The sequence below is a fragment of the Tigriopus californicus genome, chromosome 11 (assembly GCF_007210705.1).
Source record: "Tigriopus californicus strain San Diego chromosome 11, Tcal_SD_v2.1, whole genome shotgun sequence".
Lineage (NCBI taxonomy): Eukaryota > Metazoa > Arthropoda > Copepoda > Harpacticoida > Harpacticidae > Tigriopus > Tigriopus californicus.
This window is the reverse complement of record NC_081450.1, coordinates 4,946,730-4,969,073: the sequence shown is the minus strand read 5'-3', so window position 1 is coordinate 4,969,073 and position 22,344 is coordinate 4,946,730. Positions and strand designations below refer to the sequence as shown.

At 42.9% G+C, this 22,344-nt stretch overlaps 1 protein-coding gene and 1 long non-coding RNA gene across 2 annotated transcripts in view; one reads left to right on the top strand and one right to left on the bottom strand.

Annotated features, from left to right (window-relative positions):
- LOC131890761 (protein sax-3-like) overlaps positions 1 to 22,344 on the top strand; it is a 41,465-nt gene that overhangs the window by 6,338 nt on the left and 12,783 nt on the right. Inside the window, exon 2 of the mRNA XM_059240171.1 lies at positions 17,709 to 18,065. Within this exon, the coding sequence (XP_059096154.1) occupies positions 17,709 to 18,065 (357 nt within the window). The remainder of the gene's footprint in view (positions 1 to 17,708; positions 18,066 to 22,344) is intronic.
- LOC131890769 (uncharacterized) lies at positions 4,109 to 13,805 on the bottom strand. The gene is made up of 8 exons (XR_009374342.1): positions 12,990 to 13,805; positions 12,609 to 12,926; positions 12,436 to 12,548; positions 11,019 to 11,324; positions 5,521 to 5,777; positions 5,135 to 5,420; positions 4,596 to 4,814; positions 4,109 to 4,521 (listed from the first exon to the last, which is right to left on the bottom strand). It is a non-coding gene; the product is annotated as an uncharacterized LOC131890769 (long non-coding RNA).

The following is a 22,344-nucleotide window of genomic DNA, read 5'->3' as shown; positions in this document are numbered from 1 at the left end:
ATTTCGCCCCCCCCCCTTCCTTCCGATCTCTCAAGCTTCAGTAGTCTGGTCATTTAAATAACGAGCCAAAAGTTGGGTCACAACTCACCACTTCATTTTGCCTCATCAGGCCACCCAAAAAACATCTCTCTTTCCATCTCCGTCTATTCCCGGCGAATCTACTGTATGTAGTAGATATACTATCCGTGGAAATACTCGTACATATTTTGCGCTCTGTCTTCCTTGGAGATAATAATGAACTAACCCAACAAAAACCCCAATGCGACAAAGGGAGAAATCAAAGCCAAAAGGAACCGCGAACATGGTCATAAACCTCATAAACTTCAAAAACGAAAAGAAAAGGTTCTTTGATTCGACTACATATCTTTGATCTGATATCATCAGCCTTTTGAGAGTTTGTTTACAGGATTCGCTTGTCAAATACATCAGCCGCTATCAAAACTGAGCATCTTTCTTTGGCTTTGACCTTCATCTGATACGGAATTGTTGACTCGATTGAACCAAATGGTCTCATCGTGGGGTTCTATGACCGTCTTTGAATATGTTTTAATGGACATCCTTTTGCTTTCCTTTTCCTCTCCAATTCAAAGGGGCACATTCTTTCGACGTCAGAACCTTCTTCGGAGGCCCTATTTGCCCAAAAGTGGAACTTTTCCCCCTTGTTCCAAGAATTGAGGGACGAGAAGATGGGAGTTCAAAACCCTAGAGTGACATTTTTTTCCTGGCAGAGATATCTCCCTATTCCACTCTCATTGTACACACATGGACACTGTATGTACACTGAGAATGTGTGGGTGGGTGGGTGTCCTACTTGATCCTTTCAGGTGCTGAAATGTGAAAATGGGGATCAAAATGTAACATACCCCCACGGGGACTTGACAATCTGAATGGTGTTGAGCTGTTTACAGTTAAACGCATTACTCCTCCAATGCTCTCTCGAATGGGACGAAAGGCACATTTGATGGTTTCAGGTAGACCCCGAGACAGTTGGGAACAGGGGATTTATGGATGCACTTGCCTCTATGGACTTGTGCACGACTGCCTGAGTGTGTTTGTATGAAAAGAGGAAAATCCAGGAATTTGTCACTTTATGGAGCGGAATATGCGAGAGGACATGTCTAGCATACAAGAAGATGTAGACACTTGAGCAAGAACGACATCTCAGGACCACGATTTCAGACCGTTTTGTCCCAAGAAGACAGTCACTCGAGAGTTCCAGTTCATACCGCGTCTTTCTTGTAACGTCTCGTTTCTCTTCCTTTGGAACGAAAACGCGACCCGCTTTCCATTTTGACTGAGAGGCTTGATTCATGCACATCAAGAACAATTCCAGTCCAATGACCCTGGGGAATCATTGTCCTGGAAAATCTGAAACTTAATTTCATCACCTTGGGCTTTAAAGTTTGTAAAACGGACGGATTGCTTGGGCTGAACACGACATATCCAACTATCATTGGAATTTGATCAAATTTAAAGTCAACCAAGAAATTGAGTTTAATAGGAAAATAAGAAATTCAATGCCTTGCCTTCCCTAGAGGCCTTATTTGAATCAAATAAACAAGGATACCCATTCAAGTTGACGAAAGGCAGGCTAAAAGTGTGAGTTCGAAATTTCAATAACACTCGCGCCGGACTTCATGCCAAGCTGACGAATGCAAGCCATCAGATTGTATGTATACATACGGTATAGTAGTATTCTCAGTGCTGACTAATGGTGCCTTGGTGCTACATACCGTGCAGCAATACTCCAAGATGGATGGTAATGACTGTACTGTGCTAGTGAATGTAGTAAAAGGTTCATCGTGGGATGATGAACGAATGGACGGAATACTTTTTTCGTCCTCTCATGATGCCCTTAATTTTCGGGTGGAGAGCAATGGGCGTTGACACCCAAGATACCGAACAATTGAAATCAGTTTTGGGTGAGCCTCCAAACTCCTTGGGCTCTTTGGTTGGGATCGCAACCATTACTGGAATTCATCCACCTTTGAGAAGACGCGAAATTGATCGTTTGGTATTTATTCATTTCTCTTCCCAGGGATAAATGAGTCTCTCGGACAAGAATCTCAAGATCGCATGGCCTTTTGAGACGTCCATTTATCTCCGGGAACAGGTTTGCACCCGTACCGTGTGCCTGTTCACTTCTTCCCGGTTTTCCGAGTTTTTCTGAGCACGTTTATTATGATCTCTTTTGATTGAGTCCATCCCAGAGAGGGATTAATGATTGTCAACCGGCCCACGTCCAAGGTAAACAGGTTCCTGTCCACTTCCAAAGGCAATCATGCGGGGTGCGAGACTTAGAAATGATTCGGAATCAACCACGATGCTCGTAAGATCCTGGAATGGCTCGTACATCCGCCTTGGCCGTATTCACGGAATTTTAAAGCAAGCCAGGCGCCATTACCGTTCGGAAAAACAAATAAGGAATACCACATCATCCTAACTTGGTTCAACTGAACCGTCTCGGGTAAAACAAATTTGTTCAAGACACCATATTTGCACTTCATGACCTATGAGTCCTGGCAAATGGTTGGCAGTAGTCGGAAATCATTGGCTAGGTAGATAGTAGGTATTCCAGGCACACAGATCTTCGATGGTGTAATCTTGGTAGGGGAAGTGAGTGGGCTCCTTGAGCAGATCGGCGGAAGCCAAAAGTCGTTCCAAAACACACAATAACACCCTTATGAGCTACTGAATCATGAGTAATACATAACAAATGTTATCTCAATAAACCATCACGGAATTATCGCACCCCTTGCGCACGAAAGAGACCCGATCTCTTGTACTTTCAATTGAGCGGATGAAGGAGCGCGTTTGTTGTTCTTCCTTTCTTCCGCGATTCTTTCATCCAACCATCCATCCATCTATCTATCGATCCTGGGGAAATAATAAGGCTAAGTGGATGGTTCGGTAATGAAAATATAGAAAAAATAGCTTCCTCTCTTCTCTGTGATATGTCCAGAGCGACTCTCATTGATATACAAGACTGAGATGGGCAAATGGGCAGTTCTGAAGTCATCCAAGGTTTTGTTACGTCACAAATTTGAGAAGAATGTAGGTTGATGAGCATCGGGCAAAATAACCAATCCTGGTATTTTTTGACGCCCACGTTACAATTCAATGAGAAGCGAGTCTTCTTGGCCACAGATGATGGGCGCCAAATCTTCCCTCTTGGCCAGTGGGCTTCGTAAAGAATTTTATGAAGGAGACTGGAGCCAATACATGTGTAGGGGCACATGTTCTCTTCCATTTGAGTTATGCAATTAATTTGAAGCATGCATAATGTATCAAACATTTGACTTACTAGTTTAGTGCTTATCACCCAAAACAACAATTCATGATATTTTTTCTATCCTATTTACAATTTCATATTCTCTTACCATTGGTATGTCGATATGAAGTGCTCTAGGTCACTACTCTCAGTCCCTGACAACATGAACAATTTTTGAGTCTGCAATTTGGAGTTATTCCTCCAAGTGGAAGGCAAGGTGAGAGTCTTGGCCATAACCAGCAACAACATCAGCAACAACCATGAACCCACCGTAGCCACAACATGCTTACTTAGTTCAACGTACTTGTTCATTCACCTTCTCCATGAAGTCCTTCCCATCGACACCTGTTCAACATCATCCAAGTGATTCATCAGGCACATATGGCTTGTGTTAAGAGAAGAATCGAAGAAACTAATCTTCGTCAAAGGATTGCATCTGTTTCTAATATTCCCAGGACAGAACAATTGCTCCGTAGCAGAAGACAAAAAAGTAGGAACTACATACACGTAAGGGGGTAACTCGATCTGTTTGCTCTACCCAACCCGCCCCATCCAAGAATGACCATCAGAAACCAAGCAGGCCCACGCACCATTGGCAAATTGGGTCTCCGTTCACGCCTCACAGACCGGAAGGAAAATTTGCATTTGGAACCAGGCACAAACATCAGGAGTGGTCCACCTCGAGCATGCTAGTGTTACATCTATGACATGGTAGTGGGTACAATCACTCTGTAGGTCTAGCGTTCCCGGATGAAGCCAAGCTTTCAATACAGTCGTTGTCTCTTACTCAACCATAGCTCAACGCAGAACGAGAGGAAGGATGATGCGTGGGTTGTTGTTGATGTTGTTGTAGGGAAAACTTGGAAGGGTCCGCACCAAATGGGGTCTGCTGCCAGAGCTTTGGAGGGGTAGGTGTGTTGTATGATGACACCAATAGAGTGGTGTTGCACTCCAAAGATGAGGCTCGTCGTCTCTTTGCTCCATCTTGGTGCAACCTCTCCTTTTTTACGGGGGAACAATCAGTTGCTTTTAGAGAATGGTCCGGTGCATCATGTTCATATTTCTGTGCAAAAGAGGGGGAGAACGAGATTGGCAATGATAAAACTTGGGTTGATTGCGTTCTCCGCAGGATCATCTATAATTTGACAGGTCTGGGTCTGTTCTTCTTTTATTTACGCAGGAAAATGGGCTGGCCCATGCCGCAACCTTTATGCAGGAGCAAGGTGTTTTTTTTTCTTTGTAAAAACATTCTACAAAGTAGACAGGAGAGTCTAATATGAATTTCAGACGGATCTTGTGTATGCAAGGCAAAATGTTGGGCTACAAAACAAATGTCAGAAGACCTGCGATCCATTCCGACTAAGGATGAAATGTGGTTCCTTGAGAAAGCGAGGTTTGCATCTCCACTCGAGATCCAAATTTATTTCTATGAAAGACCTCCTCAATAGTAGATCCATTGTCACGTTCCATCAAAATGTCACCTTATCTCAAGGTATGTTCCACTCCTGTTCAGAGTCCCAAATCCGGCAATGGTGAAGATTTACTGGCAAGGAGAAAGAGAAAATGAACGAAAATGACGCTCACTCCACCTATCTCGGAGTTGATAAAGATCCTCGCCACTTCTTTTCAGTGTCATCTATTTTCACATTCCGGGAGAACCCGGGACAATTCGAGCTTGGATCACACCTCCAGCACTATTGGATCCTCGTATTCACAAATCCTAGTTTCTGATCTTACTTATTCCAACACTAAACATTCAGACGCACTCCCTCTATATTTCCTCCCAGTTAAGTTGGAGACTTGTATGATAAAGGACCGAGGCAAGACAGTCATTAATGATGCCAATTAACCATATTTACTCACCTCCCGAAATGAATCTTGTTACATGCTACGCAATGTTTGTGCAGGCTCAAGACAAAGTATCAGATTTAGGATCCGGACCCTTCCACACCTTGGGAAATCCACGTGGTGAGGATAAAAGAACAGACCACACACCTTCTTGGTCTTGTCCTCTCCATCTCTCGTTCAGCATCGAGTTCGCCACTCGTCCTTTTCTTGCGAGGCTTGGTGTTCTCTCGTCCGCTTTGAAATGAAGTCCACTCAATCACCGACAGCTGGCCCAGATTTCGGTGTTGGTGGTGGTTTGATTCTGTGAAGAGGAGAGATGAATCCCAGGGAGATTTTTCCTTGTTATCGTCAAAGCTCGAAACAACTTTCCCGTTCATTCTATTCATAATTCTATCACCCACCTATAGCTACTGTGGGAGATGCGCAAGCAAGGATGAAGAAAGTTCAATCAAAATCAGGAGTAGGTCTGTCTGTCTGTCACTGAAGACTAGGGCATTGAGTTTGAGTAAGCAAATAAAGTTTGCTTTGGTAAATCCAAGGGGGGTTACTGGTTGTGTCATGACTTCAACATTTGGGCCATTGGGTAGAGATGGATGTATTTGGGTTGTTGCTGGCTCACGACTTAGGATTGTGTATACAGGAGCATGCTCCATCGCCCCTGTAACAGATTTATCAAAATTAAATTCTCGCTAATCCTTCCCGAAGCCAGTCAGATCAGCGAGGCCATCTGCCTTTCCTCGTTGATCTCATTCCGTCCACATCCTTTTGCTTTGAAGGAACAGGGTGTACTAAATGAGACAAAGTATTCGTTTAGTGTATATCCTAGGCATGATAAAGACGGCTATTGCTTATATTTGGATAGTTGGAGTCTTTAAAAAAAACTTAGTTATTACAATGTCAGTCTTGGTAGACTGAAATCGGGATTGAGTAAGGTTTTCATGCAATTTCGTGCGTTGCGATTGGGTATCATTGACTGGAATCAAACACCACCCTGTACATTTAAATAGTTGTGTAGTGCTTTGTATATGGACAATGTACAAAGACGTATGCAACAAAGCTCACATCCATCCGGAGGGTCTTGTGCCTAAATCTGATTTGCTTGACTTTGGTGGCCTCATTCTGAGAAAAGAAGACATTCACACAAACAAGCCGAGCCGATAAGAACTTTGCTGGAAAAAATCTGGCTCCTGTAGAGCTGGATTTTATCAATACAATTAATCGAACCGAAAACTGCCTCAAAAAGGGCCCCCTATCAGTGAACAAGAGAGAAGCTTCGTTTAATACGAACATTCCTTCAGAGTCCACCTCGAGGGGACTTGAGAGCTATTTATTGCCAGATCCTCACCCGAGAATGTACTAGTACCATAAAATCATGTCCAAAGCTTCTTTTTGACTTGGGGCCCCGAAAGGCTCCTCGTCAAATCTGAGAAATGAGCTAATGACAGAGCTAATTCCGGCCTGGATGGAATGCTCAATGAGGGTTGGGGAAAAGATATTATTTCCCCGTCTTGTATCTGGCTTAGAATCTTTCATTGAAACCCCTCGGCCGAAACCATTCCCTCATTTCCTCCGGGTCAATTCAAGTGAGCTCCTAATGGACAATGCACTAGCTGCCTTGAGGCCAAAATACAGATTCCGTGGAAAATGCAAGAAAACTCGAGGAAGGATTTTCCAGGGTCTCTGAAAGGTGACTGGACTTGCCTAGATGGTCACTTATTGTTATCACACCTCATTGGAAGTTGATGGACGCTAATTTATGTCCAGCCCTTCGTCTTTTTCAAGAGAGGAATCTGGAAATTCCTTCGTCACTTTTTATCACGTGTTGCCATGATCAAGGCTCTTCACGATATCCAGAGATTGCTGAAGAACCGTCACTTTGTGTCAATCTTCAAAGCCCATCCAAACTCGATCTATGATCACGGAAAGATGGGCCGTCGATTGGCCAGAAGCGTGGTGCGATCCATGTTTCTGACTTCCAATGTCTGCCTGTCAATGTTTAAGGACGCATCTAGGAGTTCACAAGGACTCATCTAAAAGGACAGGGATATTTGCTTTGGAGTGTGTATACATATGACCATGATTTCGCTTGAAGTTGGCACCCTCTTCATCATCTTGAGCAAATAAAAGTTGACCTTTCGCGTGAACCTCTGTCAGTGTTCATTTGCTTGGTTTCAAGCCTTCAGACCTATATGATAGTCCATTGCAAGCACTTTCACAAAGAAAAAGTGGATTGGACTTCCGCAGGAACTTGCAGTTTTTATGTGATATTTTTCTTAGTGTTCTGATTAGCTTCTAATTGGGTGAGATGGGTTTGATTGAGCCACATTTTGGATTGATGGACCAGAGTAGGCAAGCTGAAATCAAAACTTTGCTCGAGTAATTATGCCAATTGGGAGCAATAATTGGATTAGAACTCAGGCTTCCTGTGGTTGCGTTCCAATCATTCGTTACCATCAAATATGTACAAATACGGGTGCCCAAAATACCCTCACAACAAGAAAATAAGGGATATAATCAAATTTGGAGATAGGTACAAAATGACATGCTTAAAGTACTTATACACTGTTTTAGTGGTTTGTAGTTTGCTGGGCTTTAAGTCGCGTCTCCGGTGTAATGGGAGTTTAATCTTTCAACTTGGGCTTGAAGGGGAAAGAGTTGGAAATTGCTTGCTTCAAAGGCCATCATCCTGACATTTTTTGGCATCTCGATCTTACATGGAAATGTGGCTTTTGCCAATCTTTTAGACGCTTTGTGATTTGCCGAACAAGATGTGAATTTGAGAATTTCCTTGGCGTGCCCTCAAAAGATCTGTAATTTTGTGCTCAGCGGGCGCTATCTCTGCCAAGTTTTTTAACTTCTCCCTTTGCACCTACAAATGCCTAGGAATCACTTTCCTCCATGGTTCTGATCTCCAATCTCCATCTTTCTCATTTTCTTCACCTCACATGCTCTTCTCATGGATTTCATACTCATATCCCTACAAATGTGACTCAAGACTGCTTTAAAACGATCTTTTAAATACCCAGGGATACCCCTTCATAAAAATGGAGCTGGCGGGTTGGAATCTGCCATTTCATATCAGATATCTACCATCTCCAAATACGAGAGAAGTGAATGTGTGTGTGTGAGACTTTCCATATTCGCATTGTAATGGCACATTATTGCAAGCCTTGAGCCTGAGACAAAAAAGTGTCCGTCTCTCAACTTCAAATCGATGGTGTAAGGTTGATTGTAAAGTGGCACCTCCTGTGTTTTTGTCTGGTCAAAGTGATTCAAAGCCCCCCCTTAGGATCTTTAGGCCCTCCCTCCTTGAAGCTTGCTCATTTCTTTTCAATTCTTGGGCTCTTTTGTTCTGGATTTGTTACACAGCAAAAAGTCTCAGCATTCGAGGCTTGAGGGGGCCGTTTGCCTTGCAATTTTATCATGATTATCCTACAGGTGATGGCTAATTATGGTCTTAAGGAGGTGCCAAAGACCACAGAGCTGGTAATAAATCAGCTGACATGCACCCGGTCAAGGCACTCACTTACTTCCAGTGTCTCCGTTTGCTCCTATTCTTTTCATAGGTCATGTTAAACCTTGAACACCTGAAAAACAATTGCTGACAGAATGTGGGTGATATTTCTCGCCAACAAAACAACAAAAAGAGAATATCATGGTCACACCGCTCCGATTCGAGCTCAAGCTCGTCCTAAGCTTGGTACAACAGTTTGTATTCTTGCGATTCTTCATCACCCTGTGGACGAATAGAAATATGATGCTCTGGTCTCGAAATGGTCTCGATAAAATTGGACGGACATAAAAGTCTATGGGAGCAATGGACATGGCTTTTGTTAGTGAGGAGGAGACGAGGAGTGAGATGGAGCAATAGCTTTCTTTCCCTTGACAAAGCACCGAAATTGAGTCATGTATTCAAATAGAAACAAGAACAACGGTCTCATAAACTTTGGCTATATATTGTCTCGGTGAGCAGACGTGATATTTCAGCAAAAAAACGCCATTGTCTCAAAAAGACATGCAGGTCCCATAGCAGACACTGTAAAATTGACTTGCGTGTGTCCGGACTCGATTGTTTTTGTCCAAATCCAATTTTCGGACAGTGTCCTCGCATGAATGTTTGCCGACGAAGTGAACAGAAGGTTCATATGTTGTTTGTGAGGAAACTTTGCACAAACAAAAACTTTTGCTCATCTAGTCCAAGACCCACCACTTTGTCCGCTAGGCCAGGGCTACGTATACATTATGGGGATCTCATGGAGGGACAGCTCCCTAATTAATTAGGGACATGCGCGCTTTGTTTCTCTCCCTGCACTTGCTTTGAGGATAAAGCTTGCCATCCACCACCAGAGGAACGTTCACCGTGGCTCTGAAATTATTTTTGATCGTCTGGTGGATGTGAGACCATCTATGAGACAGAGTCGTAAATAGACTTTACATATTGATCCCAACGAGATGGTATGTTCAATTTGACAGATGCGTCACTGACACTACACATGTTTGAAGCGCTTTAACAGGACCATTCTGTCAACGTTGGATGGGTCCCTTAGAACGTACTGTACGACAAAAAAGGGTGCACCCTAGATTTTTACAAACGGTCCCAAGAACAAACTCTATTATGGAGAGGATCTTTCAAGCAGAGTGTTTTTCTGCTCATTTTTTTTCCTTATGAGAAACAAGTGCCGTCGATTTGCAATTTTGACTTTCCCTCTGGTCATTTTGTGTATGACAGAGAACCGGTTTAATCAATAAGTTATGGTTTCGGCCTTTCTAATCTCCTTGGGAGAAACCTTGAAGAATCTCGGGCAATTATTTCGTTTCAGGGGAATGGGAAAGGAGAACAAATCTGACCTGATATCTGACGCTGGAGAGATGCCATAACTTGGGATGATCTCGTAAAGTTGTCCCGGCCAATTAGTTGTAAAGTGTGCTTGATTGGACAAGATCTACACGGCTTCCTCGGAACTCAATGGGTTGCTCAAAGCTTGGCAAGCAAGATATTCGGCCTATTTCTTTTGGGTATTCTACTAGACGCGATTGCCTTTGCCTTGTTGTCTTTTCTTTCAGAACAATCATAAAATGTAAGTTTATTTCTAATTCTGAATACATGGCCCACACCCGAGACATAAAAATCCCCGGGAGACCATTACAAAATGGACTCAAATGAATAAAGTGGCAGCCTGCTCGGCTTCTACTGTATGTGTACTATATATATAAACTGGTAAGGCTATCACTGTTGAAACTGAAAGGACTTTCAAGAAAGGCTTGGGGAGCCATTTCGAGGGAGGAAAATTTGAATTTACAAGCCTCCACTATGCATGCATGCCATTGTCTTATCTGCTCGAGATGAAGAGCCCCCTTCAATCTTCAGCCTCACAAACGAAACCATAAAACAAAATTAAACACACTGCAGGCCAGGCAAATTTTGTATCCATTTCGCCTTAACAGAGAAGTGAATTCTCGCCGCCCTCGAAAGTGCCAGGGCTCTCCATCAATATTAGGTTCAATACTTTGACAACAATATCGGAGAGTTTCGGGACCGGAGTGTAAGTTTGTGTAAACTTTGGAACAATCTGGATGGACACGCCACTATTCCTGAGGTCCCTGTTGGTCAATAGATGGACAAGTTTACGTCCTCAATATCTCTTTCATCCTATCTTTGAGCGTGTGAGACGTAATGGAACCAATGACGAGGACAAAGTGTACCTCTTCCTCGTTTATAAAGGTTCGATCCAATTATCAACAAACCAGGGCCCTTCTTTAAGCCGTTAAGCCTCACTCGCCATTGTCCAAACTGAGGATGAATATCCTTGTTCTTGTATTTTTTTTTATTGTTTTACCTCGCCGTTGATACTTCTCAAAGTACGAAAATAACCATCCAGGAATGTCTACCAATACGTACACTTAAAAAAGGCCAAATGGTTTCTCGGGATGGCTCTCGTGTGTGGTGGGAGATCCGTAATTCAATGTAAAGTAAGCCCCGACTGTCCATGTTGGTTACTCTCGTACTTAGAATGCTCTTTCCGGACTTTCTGGACCGGGAGGCTCACATTTCCAAGTTTGATCCCACATTGCTTTGACAACTTGGCCATTTCGAAAGAGCTTTTCCAATCCTTCTAGTCTTCGTTCTCCTTCTTTCTCTGCCACATGATGTCCCACGAAAAAGAAATGCGACAGTTGACCTTCTGAGGTTTCTTGTCCAACAAACCTAAAAGAAACAGGAAAACTTTGGCATTTCCTGTCTATCTTTGGGCATTTTTTCAACCTCGCTCAAGTATCCAAAAGTAACCCGGTGCATGTGTGGGATTTGGCCATAAAAAGCGATGTTAGTTCGTCTATTTCGATAGCTTATGAAGGAGATTAAAGAGGTGATTAAGATCAAGCGAGTTTTTCTTGGAACTTGGCAGCAGTGTTGCCATTTCATGAAAGAAACCGTTAGTTATTTTCAAAATGTCTATTAAAATAGGCCACCTTGAAAAATGGTCCTTTTTGGTGGACCAGATTATTCAAACTTGAAAGAGATAATGTACAATGGCGACCCTGTCTTCTAGATTTACATTCACGTGCACTGTACACAGTGAGGTCGCTCAATTGGCTGTAGACAATTTTGAGAGGGTTTGCCGACCCAGAGGTCATTCACATTCTTGTCCCAAGGGAAGCAATCATCATTTACATAGTTTTGCTTTTACTTCCCCCCTACCCGTAAAATAGAGAGAATCTTCCTCTGCTTCCTATCCTCCCATCTGCTCTTCTTCATTCGTTGTACACACACATGCCGCAGGAGAAAATAGAAAAATCTGAGCAATTCATTCCTAGAATGACCGAATGCTTATGTGTGTCTCATTTCGTTTTCAGGTAAGACCCCTCGTTCTCCTATTTACTTGCACTACAAATCAGATGCCCTGAAGATTGGATAAGGTTTCACCACTTGACAAGGTGTTTACATTTCACTGTGGTGTAAACATAGCCCATGAAGACAAAGAAATAACTCACCGGACCTTCTGAGCGATCTTGCTCTTTCAAAACATGGGCTATCCTTTTTGTGGGTCATAATTGCCGAGAGATTATGTAATGAAAAACTGTGCATGGGCTCCCTGAGATCTCCGTTCTTAATCATAAAAAGGATCAGTGACGTAATAAAACGAGTGCTGGCACGGCGAAGAGGAAGCTGTGTGCAACTCATTGAGATGCAAAACGAGTGCATAATGATAATAATAGCTGTACCAGTATGGAAGAGAGGGGAGGGGATGTCCTCAGCTAGGCCATACAACATGGACTCAGTGAATTGCACTTTTTTGCAATCCACGCAATGTACGTACGTGTGCTGAAGATGTATGCTGCACTCTTCAAATGTCAACATTGGGAGACCTTGAACCACTCACCAGTTCTTGTTGCTCCCTTGTGTCTCTTGACGGTACGAAAGACACTCGACCTGAAAGTTGGTTATGATACATCTGGTTTTGAGAGACAGCTTCCCGTGCGTGCAACTGACCATTGGTTACACACAAGATGTGTTTGCTCTAGTTATCCGGTATTTCAAACTCTCATCCGCAGTTGTTGATCACGCAATGTAAATGTTTGCTTCGTAGACTGATGATGATCATTTGTTGGAGGGAGGTAGCTGGAGGCTTACTGTAACCATTGATTGGCCTTGGCCCGCGTTGACCTCAAATAGAACCATGTTCCAAGACCAATTCCGGAAATACAACGAGTTGATTAGTGCTTGGGATTCTTAAACAATTGTTATTATGATGGTTTGGTAACAAGATTCATCTTGGTTGTTGGGATATTGGTTTGACTCAAAAGCCTTCTGAAACAAATACGCACCACTTGAAGGGGAAATGTGTCTCTTTTGAACTTCATAGGGTATCACCTTAAACTGAGCCCGGATTAGCCTCAGTTCGCTCATAAGGAGGTTCTAAAAAAAACATTTTTGATACTAGTTGGACTGGAAGCCGGAGCCATCGGTTAGATATTAAATGATCAATTAATTGCAATAACCCAAGAGCTGTAAGACGATACGTGGTGTTGTGGTTGGTGTAGTCTCTGTCATAAAAGAGACTTAAGGTTCGGTTCTCCTCCCTGACCTCTCTCAAGGGAACATTTAGACGCTAGATCGACACCCTCAAGGACGTGGAGCCAATCTAATACAGACTTTGACACCGTTTAGTAGAATGTTAAACAGACAATATGATTGCTGGCTTCGTTGGTGAGGCCAGCCTTATCCAATCTCTTTCCAGAGCTCCTCTTTTAGAGTTGACTAGCTTTGAGATAAAGTGTCTCCCAGGTGCCTAAATAATTTGAAAACTACATTAAGCTACCGTCCGGGTATGGCTCCTCTGTAATCCCATTTAATGGAGTTCCAACGACCAGATTGGCATACTCCCTCTTGCAGTTGCATCATTCCGATGCGATCGGATAGAACCGAGTCATCTTTCAAATCAAGCGTTTCCAAGCATATCCGTTGCAGCTGGCGAGACAAATTGCCTGAGAACGAAATGCTTGCTTATCTATCTACATGGAATGGAACAAAGCATTTCCGTAATCTCTTGAAATAGCCTGCTCCTTCGTCTTCCATGGAGACTTCTCCTCCGTCTTTTTCCGGCTTTTGAAGTATTTTCCTGCCAAGGAGAACCACCCTCTTTAGCATATCACGGACGTCTAGATCAACTCTGGACATGGTGTTCCACATCCCATTTCATCCGGTGATTTAAGCCACGAATGCTCTAGTAAGTCGCCTCTGGAAGTGGAAAGTTATCCTGGTTAGGCTTAGTTTTGCAGAATGTCCAGAAAAGTCAAAGCGGTGTCTGAGCACATATTCAAGTGAGGCTTGAGCTGAAGAGGCGTGGTTTGGACGGAGGAGATGAAGAAGGGCCTTTCCTTTGGTCTTATTCGTGGCCTTTCTACAAGTCCAATTAAGTGAAAATTGCCTTTTACAGCCACCGAGGGGAACATAAACCAAAATTGTTCCCCGTGAATTCATTATTTAAGGAAGAGAAACCTTAAGGACAAGGCGTTTTTGTTGAGGGTGTCTCGCCTTCCAGGGCTTAAATGGGTCATCATTATTCACTTACAAGGGGAATTCATCCTCAAGCTCGAATAAGAGAGAGACCGAAGGAATTCTATTTGGAACGTTTCGAAAAGCTTTTGTTATTGTGCCTAGTAAAGGAACAAAAAAACTTTGTGCCTTTCCTGTCACATTTGATTTGAACATAAATATTCGGATTCCGACTTGAAAGAAATCTTGCACAACAACTCGAGAGTAAAGCGGAAAAACTTGCACGGACCTCTGTTTCGTAAATGGATTTTTGACCTTCTCTGATGAATGTTATGAGGAAACTTTCGGTTCCCTCCCTTTTCTAAACTGATCCAAGACAACAAAAGCCACTTTTAGACGTACTCACATTTCAGGGTGGCACTCTTAAGCTTTCAAAAAAAGCCACTTCCATTACAAAGTCTCAACATGCCAACGGCCTGCCCAAGAGTGTTTTTGAATGGTGTGTTGTTTACTTTCCTACACATACAGCTTGTTTTCACCTTCGCCCACATTCAATTTGCATTTCCTTCCCAAAATATCACACCTGGCTCTATGTAAAGTGCAACTCACATATGGTTGGGTGACTTGAACAGGTCTGGATTTCTTGAGATCAACTTGAGAACCGCTTCATGCGGAAAGGGCCCTTTTTGCGGTTGACTGGCAGAATGTGGAAGGCTCTTAATTTCGGTGTGAGTCGTGACGATAATGAATTGATCTATTTTTGGGGCCTCCAATTTACAAGATTACAATCAATGAGGCATGACAAAACAAGCAGAGAGGAAAGAGATGTGATCTACTGCACTATCCTAGATGAGCCAGACATGGGATGAGGACTGTGCAAAGGACTTCAGCTTGCCAATTTGAGTGCAGAGGGCTGTTCAGTTTGAACTCAATTATTGATCAAGATCAATCTACCAAGACTATCAATTTGTGATGGATTTTTTACTCCGTCTCATCGTATTGAGATGCTATCAGCAGCAATTTACAACACTTTGCCCAGACTTTGAAACCTTTGTCAAGATGAAGTAACTTTTGGTGCGTTCAATATCCGGTCCGACTTCAATGGGAGCAGGATTGCTGGACAAGGATAAATTAGATTAATTTGTATTCGGAATGAAACAACCATGAATATAAAGCAGATCTCTTAATGTCCTTGAAAATGAGGGCCGTACGAGTCGGAATGTCCGTCCCCGTCAAAAATTGTGATAGGATTTGGGTCAAGTTAAAGTTCTCCTTGAAGTATACGTACGTATAATGGAATAACGTTCATTGCATTAACCTCAACAGGCTATATTTAACGCTAAAAGGCCAATGTAACCAACCGTATACATAAAGTAACAAATAATTCTGAATACCGCTTATCCGATTTTAACTCTATGAACTTCTCAGCTCTTCGATTTGGTCTCGTCTTTATGGGAGTTACTCTCTTTCATAGGGAGCTTTAGGGTCAAGCGGCCGATGGATGAGAGTATTTTATTGACCCGTAACTTCGACCATGATTAAGAACTGGATTGCTTGAAATTGAGAAGGCGAGAGGCTTGGTTGGACTGCTTGGGCATTTAGGCACATCTATTCCTTCTCTTTTTAAAGAGGTAGAGTTTGGATTTTGGATTGTCCTGAATTTGAATGGAGCATCCTTTAAAGATCCATAAATCTCTCTATGAAGAGGACTCGAAGTCACGACAATGAGCCACCCTCGTTGCTTTTTTGGGGGGGATTCAATGACATAATCATACTCCGATCACGGATGGTGTATCGTAATATGTAATCCGAAGTCAAGTCTTTGTTCACTTAGCACCCCTCAATAAACTCGAGAATCGTGCACTTGAGCTTAACAAGTTGGTATAACGATACGAACTTTGAATTTGGATGGCGTGCTTCGTAAGGATTAGGCGGGTTAGCGGGTGAGATGGAAAGCGAAAGTCAACCATTATGATGTGCCCAAATATGGTATTGACCATCGTGACTGGCAAGAACAGGTGAAAAGAGGTTCGTTTCTTTTAAAATTCAATGCTGTTCTTGTTCAAACCACCAAGAACACAAATCATTCATTTCCAGGAGACAAGATTGAATTCCCTCACTGGGGGGAAAATGAATCAAAATAAATCTTAAACGTCTGTCCTAAAGCCCCAGTTTTCGAGCGACAATAAGGAACCATGATATTCCAGATTCTCTCAGGGCATCCAATTTAAATAGGATATTCTGATATATGCGTTTGATAAGGCCAGATCCCTGGAATTGCCGAGAATTGTCACCAGTGGCAAGGAGCAATTTTTCTTGGCATTCAGGTTTCAATTTTGCAAAGAGCAATGAGAGGGCAGAAATGAAAGGCTCAATTAAATGCACGATGCTATCGCTGATTCCCTCCAACGTTGATGTGCAACTTGTCGTTTTTGCATCTGTCGGACTGTGGTCGGAGAATCTGGCAACCCTGGAATTTTTGCTCTGACACGTACTAGCATCTTACTTTATTAAACTTGGCCTTTCAGAGATGAAATCCAGGATTATTGGCACCCTTTTGGTACCCAAATCCTGAACAGTTTGCCAATATAATGATGCACTGTTGGTCAATCTTTTTGGCTCTGACTCTGTAACCCAAGGCCAGTTGAATTGTGAGTTGAAGCCAAAAGTTTCCCAGACATACATACTCGAACCTTCTTTTTGGTGCGTCGTAATTGCTCAGTGGGGGAATGGATTAAGGACGACCAAATTTCTGGTTATGCTTCTAATGCGCTGGATGGGTTGGCACGTGATCTAGATTTAATGAGAAAATCCCATTCCAAGGGCCGCCGATGGCTTCTTGTTGGCATGTTTCGTTGTCATTTCCATTCATCACAGTTGTACACTCCAATTAAGCCCCATAGCAATAATCCGGGAAGAAACTCATTACCTACTGGGCTGACTGCTTCCAGGTTGATGGATGAGTGCAAAATCTGGTCGTAATGGTCTCCAAGTGAAGTTTGGAACTTTGATTGGAATTAGGATTGAAACGTAGTTTTCTTGTATGCCTCGACGAGTGCAGATAAAATCTTGTCATGGTTGATCTCGAAGCAGAGGCCAACCGGCTTACAAATTATGCCTTAATGAGGGTTTGAACATATATGTAATTGAAAACCTGCTCAAACGCTGAGTAATTGACATTCTTAACTGCTTTTGGCGAGGGTCAGACTTAAGAAATATGATTCACTCTCGAAATCCTCAATCTGAAGTCCATGGTGGAAGCGTTGGGAAGAATATTAAGACAATGAACACTGATTGGAGATATGGCTTACAACGTTACACTTTGTGTCATATCAAGACACTCCATGTTTAATATAAAAAATAAAATGGCCATTATTTCAATTTGCAAGTCTTCACGTCATCCACTTCTCATGAACTTGATTGATTCGGGACTCAAAGTATGAATGTGAGATGAGGGCAAAAAACAAGTCACTCCATACCCACCAACTCATCGGGCAATAATAGGCAAGCAAGTTTGGCTGCCAAGGCCAACTGAAGCGCACTCACACTGTGAATAATTTCATGATAACAGGCACCCATCGGTTTATTTTCCAGGTTCGAACTTCCCGGCAGATGCGTTTCTACCCACACCTCCAACTCCTCCGCCCAATGCCCATTCTCCTCCAATCATATTGGAACATCCCACGGATCTCATTGTCCCGGAAAATGAGCCCGTGACGTTGACATGCCATGCGGCTGGAACACCTCGTCCCATGGTCCAATGGTTTCGAGCCGGAACTGGGAAGGTTGAAACCGCCACTCAAAACGCCGGATCGAGGCGAATCCAACTTCCGGACGGGTCCTTGTTCTTCTTGGGAACCAAAGAGACCGTAGATGCGGGAAAATATTGGTGTGAGGCTTTCAACGCGAACGGCATTGCCCGCAGCAAGAACGCCACATTGGAGATTGCTTGTGAGTATCCTTAAGACCTTTTTTACCAAGTAACTCTTCCCATGTGTTGGTTAATTGGTTGGTTGGTTGTCAAATTGCAAGTTGCAAGTTGCCTCCAAGAACTTATTTCGAGGACAGGGAGGGGGTACGCGAAGATAATGGTCAGTAACTTTCCAAATGAAGCGGTTTATGTTCTAGCCTTTTGAGGTGCTATTTTGATGGCTTTTGACGCTCATGAGCGAATTTATTGCCGTCATTTGGGCCTGGCTGTGAAGACGAAAATACGATGTCTGTCCCTACGTACACAGTGGTGTACTAGCATGGCACCCACTTGGTGGGGATCTTGAATGGATGGTCGAGGGTCGAGCAAAAAATAAAGGGAGAGATACTTGTCCGAGATCACTATCACAAACCATGTTCTCTGTTCACTGACTGGAATGTGGAAAGACACCCTTCACTCCTATCCCTTTTGCCCCATCAGTGGAATGGGAGCCACGACCAGAGTTATCTGGAATGACCCGGCAAGATACATAAATATTGAGAGATAGGACATCGCTGGGGCATGTAGTGGTAAAGCTCATTTGCCGGTGCTTGTGTCGGAAGAAAATCGACCTCTCATCCGTAAATCTTGGCTTTAAAAACCCACAGAGAGGGTGCTACTGGGGCAGTTAGTCTCTCTTGATGAGCACTTTTATGGCTAGTACTTATTTCAATTCATTTTAACCCCTTTGTTGCAAAGCCAGACTTGCGTCGTGTGTTGTTGTTGTAGTAGAGGAAGTAAAATATCCCGGGAGTCTTACTTTACCATTAAGGATGTGAACTGAAGTGTGGGTTTGAGTAATGAAGTCATCGGTGAAGGGGAATTGGCACGTGGTCGAATGGTTTGAAACAATGGATCAGGGGCTAAATGCCTGGGGTGAGAAAAAAAGAGACATGGGGATGTGCTTACCCTAATTGGCTACGATCCAAGAATGTCCCATTAAAATCCATCAAGACCTGAAGAGATCCATCCCGTTGGGTTGGTCCAGTTCGAGCGAGTCGGAATTTTCAAGTCCAGTCAAGGATGAAATGAAAAACCCGAAGCGAACTTTAGTCGGCTGGTAGAGCCAGCTTCCAAGAAAAAAAAACTTTTGCCTCTGCCTTTTCTCCCATCGGGAACACGTGTGGAACGCGATTGTTGCAAACAAGATAACTCGGCTTCTCTGAATGCATTTGAATCAGATACGTGAACGTTCCAAACTCCTGAAGATTCAGATATGGCTTCTCTTTTCTCGTGTGTTGTGTGCGTATTGTACACTTTTGGGCCAATAACAAGAGAAGAGGCTGCTTTTTTTGTTCTTTGAACGTGACTAGTCCCCGGAACCCTGACTTTTTTGAAGCCGAGAAAAATGGAGCTAATCCAAGTGGGTGTCGATGTAAATGGTCCATGTTTTTGGATTTGATCGAGCAATGTGTGTTTGTCAGAGATCCACTTTTGAGTTTTTTCCCTCTTCCTCCGGTTCCTTCAAAGATCCACTTCAAAGTTGAGGAGAACGTAGGATAAATGAGCACAGATTGGATGGAATCTGATATGGAAGTGGGTGCGTGTGTGAATTGGAAAACTTTTGCGATATCTTCCTTGGCTTTGGCTCCCAAATACGATCTCTCAATCAGACTTGAGCACACGGAGGGCCTCAATCAACCACCCTCCTCCTCCTCCTTCCCACTTAAACAAGCCAAGTTCAAAGACGAGAATTTCCAATGGAGGCCAGTTTCCGGTTTTAAAGGTGTTCTTGCGCTCGGAAACAAGAGGAAAACGGCCAATTTTCGCGACTTTTTCCAAAGTTATAGGCGGCCATTTCTCTTCCTGTTGAGCACTTCTGCCATAAAACATAAAGAATTGGCAAACACTTTTGTTGAGAGAGCAAGGTAAGAAGTCAGTTCATTCAAGGTATGTCGAAAAAGAAGACAGAATATATATAGTTCGGTATGGAGATGGAGTGCAAAAGAGGACCCCAAGCAAACCATCTCTCTCTTTCTCTCTTGGGGGTGTCGAAGTCGATGAAGACAATGCCAACGATAAAGATCGAGAAAAAACTCATTCATCCTCCCGTCAATGACAGATATGAATGCAAAGGGAAATTTTGTGTGAACTAGTATCATTAGCGAAACATCAAAAGCGTCCTTGGTTTTCATCCTCTTTTAAACTGAAAATTTGTTGACAATGAATGACAAGTTTTTGATTAAAAACAATGTTGCAGTACCATTTTTAGGTGCATCGTGAGCTAAAAAATGTTGATTGGCAACCGTCCTCATCATGAAGTGGTACGCAATGTGTCCCGTCCCAAGGATGGGCTTAATCAGTAATATTTTTGCAAACTACATTTTAACCAGGGAAATTCATATTGTTGGACATTTTATGTTATTGAAAAAGGGCGAAAGATAGAATTATGGATTTGACTAACTTTTAAAACAGGGCATAAATTGAAGTGTAACTTCCTTAACAAACGTTTTGCTTTAAATCCGTTTTCAGTCGTTTCAATTAAATGCATATTTGTTTTGATGCATTAAACAATGTCTGTATAATACCAATATACCGTCTTTTATGCATATTTTTACGTTACATATTGTCAATATCATTAAGTGCGTCTGGCTCTTTACCTTAATGTTCTGTTATCATTATTTTCGCTTTGTTGTCGTCCAGAAGACGCTTCCAAAAAAGCACTTCGCCACCATTGATTGGCTTTTCATTCCGGGGATACGTAATACATTTGAGCCCAGCTCTTCCATAGAGGTCTGGACTGCAGTGAACTATAGATGCTCAGTTATGAGCTCCGTCATTGCCAAACCTGGGTTTATTTGACCATTGGACACGCCTAATATCCGTTTCATTGTCTGGCAGTCCTTGCTTTGCTTGATTTCTATGGATGAAAAGAGGGAGCCGCCCTCGTGATAAGCACTTCATCGATTCATACCAAAGCACGATTTGTGGCGATTCTTGCCAAAATCATCCTCCAAGTTAGGATGTGAAGACCTATCTCTCTCTCTCTGTTTAAATACTCAATCGAACAAGCCTACAATGTAATGTCGTAAATAGACATTGTCGAGTCCATAGAAAACGAATCGATTTCCCTTAAATTGCTTTTATGGACGTTATCTCATTGTGCAAGGAAGAGGACAAATACAGTGTTAAACGGCTATGATTGACTCCAATAGAAAGAGCCTTCAGCCATGGGGGTTTTATGGCGAAAATCGATATTATCTGCCGAGTCGAAATGAACTTGATGTGAGCGCCAATCGGAGGAAAGTGATTCTACCTCTTTTTTTCCCCTCCAAGACCTCCCAAAATGCGAGGCGAACCTCCTTCTTCTCTGCCTTCTCAAGGTCATCAGCCTTTTTTAACCAAGTGGTACGTACCCTTTGAGATATCGCTCTTTTCATTCGACTTCTACTTCCCGCCCTCTTTTTCCCCATCCATTCAGACGTCAAAATAGTTCACTGGTTTTGAAAACGGTTTGGCTGTGGTTTGGGGCCCTGCCTCAATCACTCTAACACACGCCCCCCAACAAGACAAGTCTATCAGGGCTTCTTTGCCAAGATTAAAGCGAGTGCACTTTGAGAGTTGTGAAAAGAAACGCAGTCAGGATAATGTACAGAGAGTAAATGCATCAACAATATTGGCTCCTGACCTGACCCTTGAGCTTGAGGGTAAATAGTGGTAAAATGATTAATGACACATCAATTCTGATGATGAGTTTATGAACGAAGCTCTGGTCCGCAAAACCGCTTCAGTCGAGAGTCCCATGGATTGTTAATCCTGGTGTCCAAAGCGAAGCCACGAGGAACTTCATGTTTCTTTCCATGTTGAGCCCTAATTGGATGTAACCCATCGTCTTTAAGAGGCCCAACGAGTTAGAGGGTTCTGAGAAATGTTGAGTTTCAAATATAATTGAGAGTATTTAGGAGGTTTGAAGCGGAGAAATTACGGCCGTTCCAGAAAGTCTGGTTGCGAAACGCAAAAACGAGCCTTCAAGACCCGGGCCTTTTCCTCTCAATGAGCCACATTTTTCATTGTAATAGCTTGCTGTGTGTGTATGTGAGTAGTCCAAGTAGTTCCTCCCGGGAAAAGAGGTGGAGAGGGGGGGGGGATTTCCTTGGATTCATTTAAAACTGTTCATTTAACTCGTTTCTCGTTGTTACACTACTTTCTTTGCCAATGGGGACTTGACCTCCACTGAAATGTTAGATTTTGGATTTTACCATGAAACTTGTATTGTTGGCAGCAGTGTGAGAGTTTCTCTGGAAGGCATGGCTGGTCATT